Source organism: Mastomys coucha, unplaced genomic scaffold (assembly GCF_008632895.1).
Source record: "Mastomys coucha isolate ucsf_1 unplaced genomic scaffold, UCSF_Mcou_1 pScaffold5, whole genome shotgun sequence".
NCBI classification, from domain to species: Eukaryota; Metazoa; Chordata; class Mammalia; order Rodentia; family Muridae; genus Mastomys; species Mastomys coucha.
The window spans coordinates 111941061-111949551 of record NW_022196911.1 but is presented as its reverse complement, the minus strand read 5'-3'; the positions used below and the strand labels follow the sequence as shown (position 1 = coordinate 111949551).

The following is an 8491-nucleotide window of genomic DNA, read 5'->3' as shown; positions in this document are numbered from 1 at the left end:
CTCACTCTGTACACCAGGCTGGCCTCGAGCTCAGAGACCCACCTGTCTCTGTCTCCCAAGTGCTGGGATTAAAATGTGTGCCACCAAGGACATGCAAGGAAGATTTTTTTTTTTCAAGTTAGAAAAATGAGAGTTTAGAAAGTAGATGATATTGGAAGGGATTCATACATCCCTGTAGAGGAAATATAATTTTTAAAAGTCTGTACTAAAACTCCAAGAAACAAAGTTTAATAAAGAAAAAGATTACGGTGTGTTACTGGTCTAAGGTGACAAAAACAAACAAACAAAAACCCTTTCCTGCAAAGTCTTAGGGAGTTCAGTAGGGGTGAGAAACAGGACATATTAGTGGATTCAGCAAAGGTGACCTTGTGGAGAGTTTTAGTGGCGCTACGAGGACAGCAACAGATTGCAGTGGATTGAGGAGTGAGTGGGAGTTGAGCGGGTGGAGGCAGCTGGCATGGGCATTTTTTCAAGCTGTTTGGCCTAGAAGAAGCATTATGGTGGTAATGTAATCGTGATGAGATATTTCCCCCTTTGTGGTAACACAGAAGTAGAAGAAAATACAGGGGTACAGGACATTAAAAAAAAAAAGTGTGAGGCCCAAGATGGGATCCACAGCACGGAGGGCAGGATTTTCTTCAAATGTGAGGATCCCATTCCTATTTTGTACTGGATAAAGGGACGAAATGATTGACTGGCCGTCAGCTTTATGTTGGGTCGGTTCCCCTGATTGATGGACTGTGTTCTCTTGGGAGACAGGCCACCAGCGAGGAATTCTTTGAGTGGATATAAGAACGTTTCCTCAGCTAGAGTAGGGTTACCAACAGGTTGGAAGACATTTGAGGCTACGGAGTGGGGAAGCTGGTTGATGGGGAAGGACGAAGGGACTGGGAACTTTGATGTGCAGGGGGGGTTGCCCTGGTCCTACTGAACAGGAGTTCTTCTCAGAGCCTGATGCTGCTTTTTTGACGTTGCCGCCCCCTTCGACGTGGAGTAGGCCTTTCTTTCTCGACCTGGGCTCACCCTCACGTCTAAGGCCCTACGCCTTCCCGTCCTCGCCGAGGACCAGCTGGAAGCCATTTTGATTATGCTCCACCAAAGAAGGAGGACAATACAGCCCCGCCCAGAGCCAGGCGCGCCCCCGCGGCGGGACGGGTGCGCGTGTCCGCGCCGCTTCCCGCCGACCCGGCGGGCGCCCGGCCCAGGCTTCGGAGGCGCGGGCCGTGGGGGGGCGGGCGGGCTGGTTATGTAAGCGTTGCGCGCTCCCGCGAGGCGGCAGCCAATGAGAAGGCCCGGCGGCTCGTGCTCGCGCACGCAGCGAGGAGGGAGGGAGCGCACGACGTGCGCGCGCCCTCCGCCTCGTCCTCCGCGGCCGCCTCCTTCTTCTGCCGCTCCCGGTTGCTGCTTGTGTGCTCTTTCAGTGCGGACCCGGTGCCTCTTTTGTGAAGCGGCAGCTGAGGAGACTCCGGCGCTCGCCATGGCCGACGAGAAACCCAAGGTGAGCCCGGGGCGCCCGTCCGCGCCTCGCCGCGCGGACCGGCGGGTGGAGCGGCCCGAGGTCCGGCCGAAGCCCGCCGCGGACTTCCCCGCCTGCCCGGGGCCCCCCACGGGGCCCGCCGCGGCTCAGGCCCGGCGCGCCGCGCCATTTTCCTCTCTCGCTCTCTTCCTCCCGCCCGCGCCCGAGGAGGCCCGCCGCCCTCCCCCGCCCCCAGGTCCTCGGAGCGCGCGCGGCGCGAGGCGGGCGGCGCATCGCGGGAGCCCGCGGGCCCGGCGGCCCCGCGCTGCCTCCTCGGCGGCGCCCGGCGCGTGGAAGGAGAGCGTTAAGCGCGCGGGGCTCGGATCGGCGGCGCCGAAGGCGGAGGCGGGAGTCGTGCAGCCCGGGGGGTTCCCTCATGGCTGGGGCCGCGCCGGATCGGTGGTGTGTGCCGGGCCAATCCCGACTGGGGGGATTCCGGAGCAGGTCCCGCTCGAGGCCCGAGGGGCCCGCGGGGGAGGGGCTGCGCTGCTCCGCTCCGATCCGCCGTGCGCCCTGAAACCCGCACCCTGGCGGGAACCATGTGGCTTGTTGTGGTTGGAGGCTTAGGTGCGAGCAGAGACGTGGGCTCAACTTAAGAACCCGCCTTCGGAGGCATGGGGTACACTTGGCTGCCGACGAGGGCAGGAGCATCAATCAGCCTCCGGGGCACCCTCTGGCACCGACTCTGTTTCGGGGGGCGGGGGGAGGACACAGGATGGAACAATCCTTGGACATAGACATGCATAGATATTTGGTTTTGCTGAACTGCGGTTTGGGTCGCAGTGTACGGCGAGACTTGTGCACTTGTGCACGAAGACTTGTGTCTGAGCCCTGACAGCAAAGGAGAAGGCGACAATAAGCTCAGAACTGAAAATGAAGCAGTTAATACAGTCGAACATTAATCTGCCGATGCAAAAAGAAAGAATCGGGGTATCCCTCAGTTGAGAATGTTTGTTTTTTGTTTTTTAAAAGATAGGTTCATTTTATAATCATTGAACAGAGTTTGCTAACTTTATAAAGGAGGTACCAGTGAGTTTTGAAATACAAGGTATGTTTTTTTTCTACCCCCCACTCTAGTAGTTGTATTTATAACGCTTTGAAAAGAGAAAGGACACCGGTGTTTATGGGAAGCAACAGATTTTGGCGGTGACAGGAAATAATGCCATTTTAGAAAATTTAGCCTCAGAAGCATTACAGTTGATAGAAAGAACGGGCTTGTAAGTGTATTGATGCGTTGCTTGCATCAGTGTTTCTGTGACACCCTTGTAACACTTTGTGCAGGGTTTCTGCTGTTTGAGATGGTGACTGGGAACAGCTGTATGCTCTTTGAGAGCATGAGAGAAACCTGTTGATTCTGAAGGGTTTGGGCCTGGAGCTGCTGGAAAGGTGTTTTGTGTTTCACGGTTTCCAGATTACACTCTTACTTTTCTTTCAACAGGAAGGAGTCAAGACTGAGAACAACGATCACATTAATCTGAAGGTGGCGGGCCAGGATGGTTCTGTGGTGCAGTTTAAGATTAAGAGGCATACACCACTTAGTAAACTAATGAAAGCCTATTGTGAACGGCAGGTGAGGAATTGATAAATGTAATTCCACTTAATAATCCAATTGCACAACAGAATTAGGAATAGAAAGTATACTGTCACAGTATTGTTAAGGTGCTTGTGATTATATTGTACACTTCGCAGGTAGGTTTAGTATAGTATTATGACTCTTGTGCTAAACCAGTAACACCTCATTAGATCATAAGACTACAAGTTCCCAAGGAGAAATATCTGCACTTTAATGAGGGGAAAAGTGGATTAGTTTTTGGTGGGTTTTTGGTTTGTTGTTTTTCCCTTTTATTATTTAGACAATGCATTTTGTCAAAATATTTGAGTGTGGAGGTACACACCTTTATTCCCAGCACTGAGGCAGCCAGGGCCAAAAACACACCCTGGAGAGAGACAGACGGACAGAGAATTTTAGCCAATTTCAATTTGGATATTGAAGTTTTTTCTGGAGCATGTGAATTCTAGGTCCACCCCCCACCCCTTTTTTTTCTTTTGTTTCCAATACTTGTAGAGAGATGTCATTGTATCCACCATACTAATGCTAAGCCAGATTTGTGTATCCTAAGGAAGTTGCCTACCCAACCCCAGGGGTTAGGAAATTTTAATCATTTTTGGGTAAAGCATGAATACTTTTGTTTATTATAAGGAAAACTCTTACAGTTGTAAGAGGAGGAACTAGAAAAATTCTCTTTGATTTGGGTGATGGATTTTGGTCTTGCTTTCCTGGCTGTGAAGAACATTAGTGTAGACTAGACTGTCCTCGAACTCTGCAGTCCTCCAGCCTTTTTCTCCTCATCAGTGGGATAGCAAGCCGGGCTTCTCCTCTTTATTTGGACAAATATGGAAAGTGAGTACAAGATCTATTACAGTGTCCCTTGCAGTGCTGAGTTAATAAAGCAAGGGCAACTTTAAAGATGACAGCTCTTGATTCCCACACTAGTTCATTAGCTGTAGTAAGAGCAGAAGTAGGGTTTTTCTTGTTTTCTAAGATGTGAAAATTGTAGAATTCATTTTGATTTTCAAGATGGCTTTATTTGTGGTTAGATCAGGCTTGAAGTCTGCACTCCAGTGTTAGGATTATAGGCATGTGCCATCATATTTTCTGTTTATGTCCCCTTTATAATATAATAAAAAACTACTTCCAGACTTGTTTAAGTTCCTGTGTTAGCATTCATTTTATTCATGTCTGGCCTGAAACTTTACTTGAGATCTGCTTGTCTCCGCCTCCTAAGTACTGGGATCAAAGGGGGATCAAAGGCGTGTGCCGAGAAACAGTCTCCCTAAAGAATCAGTCAACAAAGAAATTTGGGAAAGGGTCCTTTTGAGGTGGCTCTGCGAGCCTGACTGTATCCAGTCCTGAAACCCATAGTATAGTAGGAGAGAGCCACTGACTTGAGAGTTAAAGTTGTCCTGGGAACTGCCTCCACTCCTGTATTGTGGCACATGTGCACCCTCACATGCAACAAGAATAGAATCTCACATGCTAGGCAAGCAGTCTACTAATGACCTGTGTCCCGGCGCTCAGCATGCTTCCACATACACACACAGGAAAATTTAGGGATTAGGCTGAGGAATGTACATAGTCCAGTGATAGAGCATTTGCCCACTATGAGGAGGCCCAGGGTTCTGTTCCCTGTAAGAGGTGGTTACAGCTGGGCGTGGTGGCGCAGGCCCTTAATTCCAGCACTTGGGAGGCAGAGGCAGGCAGATTTCTGAGTTCAAGGCCAGCCTGGTCTACAGAGTGAGCCTGGTCTACAGGACAGCCAGGGCTACACAGAGAAACCCTGTCTCAAAAAAACAAAAACAAACAAACAAAAAGGTGGTTACGAAAGGGGTTTATTATGTGGCATCTTCTATTGAACATTCATCACCCACAGGTCACTTACTTAATAGGTTGCATAGCTCCATTTGGCCTCCACTGTATATAAGATTGAATTGATGAAAGTCCTGTGTGGTGCTAGGGTTCAAATCTAAGACAGGTTTCCTACAAAGTGGACTATGTTTGCAGCACAAGTTTGGTTGCTTAAATGGTTATATTTTAAAATATTATAAAAACTTTAAATATTAAGTATTAGAAAAGTAATGCAAGGTGTGTTAACACAGCCCATATTTCAACATTTAGTAGGCTGAGGCAGGAGAATTACAGAAAATCAAGGCTAGTCCAGGCTATATAGCAGCAAGACTTTGATAAAAAGGGAAGCAGAAGAAACTGGGTATGCTGGCTTACTCTAATCCCAACACTTGAAGGATAAGGTAGAATTGTCTTAAAAGTCATCCTTACCTGGCAGTGGTGGCGCACGCCTTCAATCCCAGCACTTGGGAGGCAGAGACAGGATTTCTGAGTTCGAGCCCAGCCTGGTCTACAGAGTGAGTTCCAGGACAGCCAGGGTTACACAGAGAAACCTTGTCTTAAAAAACCAAAAAAAAAAAAAAAAAAAAGGCATCCTGTCCCAAGTAACTGTGTCACACACCTCTAATCCTAGCACTCAGGAGGCGGAAGAGTTCAAGGCTACCCTGCTTTATAGTTCTAGGATATCCAGGGCTGCACAGAGAAAACTTGTCTCAAGAGACCAAAAAAAGGGTGTCAGGGTGGGTTAGGGTGAGAACCTTAGTCTTATTCTACTTAGAATTTTATTTTTGGTGCTACTGGGTATTGAACCTAAGGCCTAATGCATGCTGGGCTATTACTTTTTAAGAGTAGGGATAGAGGCTGGGCATGGTTTCAAAGGCTTTTAGTCCCACACTTGGGAGGCAAGTCTAGGACAGCCATGGCTACACGGAGAAACCCTGTTTTTGAAAAGCCATAAAAAGCCGGGTGGTGGTGGCGCACGCCTTTAGTCCTAGCACTTGGGAGGCAGAGGCAGGAGGATTTCTGAATTCGAGGCTAGCCTGGTCTACAGAGTGAGTTCCAGGACAGCCAGGGCTACACAGAGAAAACCCTGTCTTGAAAAACCAAAAAGAAAAAAAGAAAATAAAAGCCAAAAAAAGCAGGGTGGTGGTGGTAACCGACTTTGATCCCAGCACTTGGGAGACAGAGGGAGGTGGATTTCTGAGTACAGCCTGGGCTATGCAGAGAAACCCTGTCTCGGGCGAAAAAAGAAAAAAAAGAAAAAGAAAAAGAGGGCAGGCTTGATGTATATGAGCTCTAGTGGTTCTTTCAGAGGACCTGGGTTTAGTTTCCAGCACCGTGTGATAGCTCACAACTTTCTGTAACTCCAATAGCAGATCTGACAATGCCGCCAAACACAATTCATACAAAATGGAGTGGTCCGGGAGTCTGTTGATAAGAGTTGCCTAGCACAAAAAGCCCTGGGTTTGATTTGCAGCACTGAATACATTGAATCTAGCACTAGAGAGGTGCAGACTGAGTTAGGAAGTAGAATGTCATTCTCTACTATAAAGTGAGTTTGCGGGCTGCTTAAGACCCTGCCTCTAAAACCTGAAGTAGGTTCATGCTATCAAAAGTCTAATTTGTGGTGCTGGAGATAATGTTTGCCCAGCAGGCATGAAGCCTCAGCTTCGGTCCTTACCACCAAAAAACCAGAGCACTCAAACGAGCTGTAGGCCAGATTAGTCTAAATAGTAAGTTCCAGTTTACAGTTAAACTGTCCTGTTTTTTGGTTTAATTTCTAATGCTCATGATCAGAGGGGCTTCTGTATTCACAGCTTCTACCAGTGAACTGAGCTTCAGCTTAACTTCTGTCTAGACTATGCATCCCATCAGACCCCAAGCTTCTGCATTCTAGTTCCTGTTTAGTTTTGCTTTTTTTTTTTTTTTTTTTTTTTTTTTTTTTTTTTTTTAAATATAGTTTTTCAGACAGAGTTTCTCTGTGTAGCCCTGGCTGTCCTGGAACTCTATAGACCAGGCTAGGAGATGATGATCCTGTTTCTGTGTCCCCAGTGCTGGGACTGTAGTCCACCACATCCCTAGCTTGGAGTCAGCTCATTCCATCTACGTTTATGTGAGTCCCAGGGATTGAACATGGGTTGCCAGCTTGCATGGCAAGCCCTTGACCTGCTGAGCTATACTTCCTATCCAGACTTTAATTTTTACCTCTAGAAATCTTCCTGGAATCCCCATTCCGTACTTTTAAAGCCAAAAGTTGGAATCATTGGTATTATTGTTAGACCTATCAGCAGATACTGATCTTTACTTCCTATCTGTTAATAATGGCCAGAAGCCATAGGATACATTGACCACTTTGCTTACAACAAGTATTGAGAGGTGCTGTAAAAGTGAATACCCACAATGTTTGGACTGGAGAGTTGGCTCAGCGGGTAAGAGCACTGACTGCTCTTCAGAAGGTCCTGAGTCTGAATCCCAGCAACCACATGGTGGCTCACAACCATCTGTAATGAGATCTGGTGCCCTCTTCTGGGGTGTCTGAAGACAGCCACAGTGTACTTATGTATAATAATAAATCTTCTAAAAAAACATTTATCTGCATAGAAAATGTTGACATATTAGTGAGGTTTCATAGATGTAAAAAGAGATTGAGATTTTAGTGATTATATGCTATTTGCTTTTAATTTTTGTAGGGTTTGTCAATGAGGCAGATCAGATTCCGGTTTGATGGGCAACCAATCAACGAGACAGACACACCCGCACAGGTAAAAATCTCTCTACTTTTAGGAAAGTTGTGTTTTATGTGTGTGTGTTGCAAGTGTTTATGCATGGGCAAGTGTGTGTGCAGAGGCTAGTGGGACATCAGGTGTCCTGCTCTGTTGCTGTAAGCTTTAATCTTTTGAGACCTGTTGCTGAACCTGGAGGTTGGCTCCATTGGACCATCACTGAGCCTCCAGTCTTTGTCTTGGGAATCTAAACTCTGGTCCTTCTACTTGCAAGTGCTGTTACCCACTGGTCTATCCAGCCTGGATTTTGTCTTTTTTTGTTTTTCTAGACACGATTTTTCTGTATAACCTTGGCTACCTTAGAACTCTATAGATAGACTGGCCTGGACCTAGTAGAGATCTTCCTGCTTCTACATCTGCCTCCCAAGTGCTGGGATTATTTTTAAAGTAGCTTTGTTTATGGATTTCAGTGTTGGAATATTGAATTATAGCCTCTTTTTTCTTTTAATTATTGTACCAAATGATGGGTTTCATTGTTTTTTCCCACCCCTTTTAAAGAACTCATTTGTTTTATGTATTCCTCTTTTTAAAAGAACTTATTGTATGTGTTGTGTATTTCGCCTACATGCACATGTATGTACCATGTATGTGCTTAGTGTCTGAGGAAGTCTGAAAAAGGGAGACTGGATCCCAGAATAGAGTTATGGAAATAGAGTTATGCATTACTGTGTTGGTGCTGGGAATTGAACCCTTGTTCTCTTGCTGTAGCAGCTTAACCTATGAGCTGTCTCTGCAGCCTATCGTCGGCATTTTCTTTTTTCTTTTTTCTTTTTTTTTTTTTTTTTTTTT

General features: G+C 46.8%; 1 protein-coding gene across 1 annotated transcript in view; it reads left to right on the top strand.

The window, feature by feature from the left end:
- Nucleotides 1-1318: 1318 nt before the first annotated feature.
- Nucleotides 1319-8491, top strand: part of Sumo2 (small ubiquitin like modifier 2) — a 14273-nt gene continuing 7100 nt past the window's right edge. The window contains exons 1-3 of the mRNA XM_031352858.1: nucleotides 1319-1498; nucleotides 2955-3086; nucleotides 7610-7681. Of these exons, the coding sequence (XP_031208718.1) occupies nucleotides 1478-1498; nucleotides 2955-3086; nucleotides 7610-7681 (225 nt within the window). The 5' untranslated portion in view covers nucleotides 1319-1477. The remainder of the gene's footprint in view (nucleotides 1499-2954; nucleotides 3087-7609; nucleotides 7682-8491) is intronic.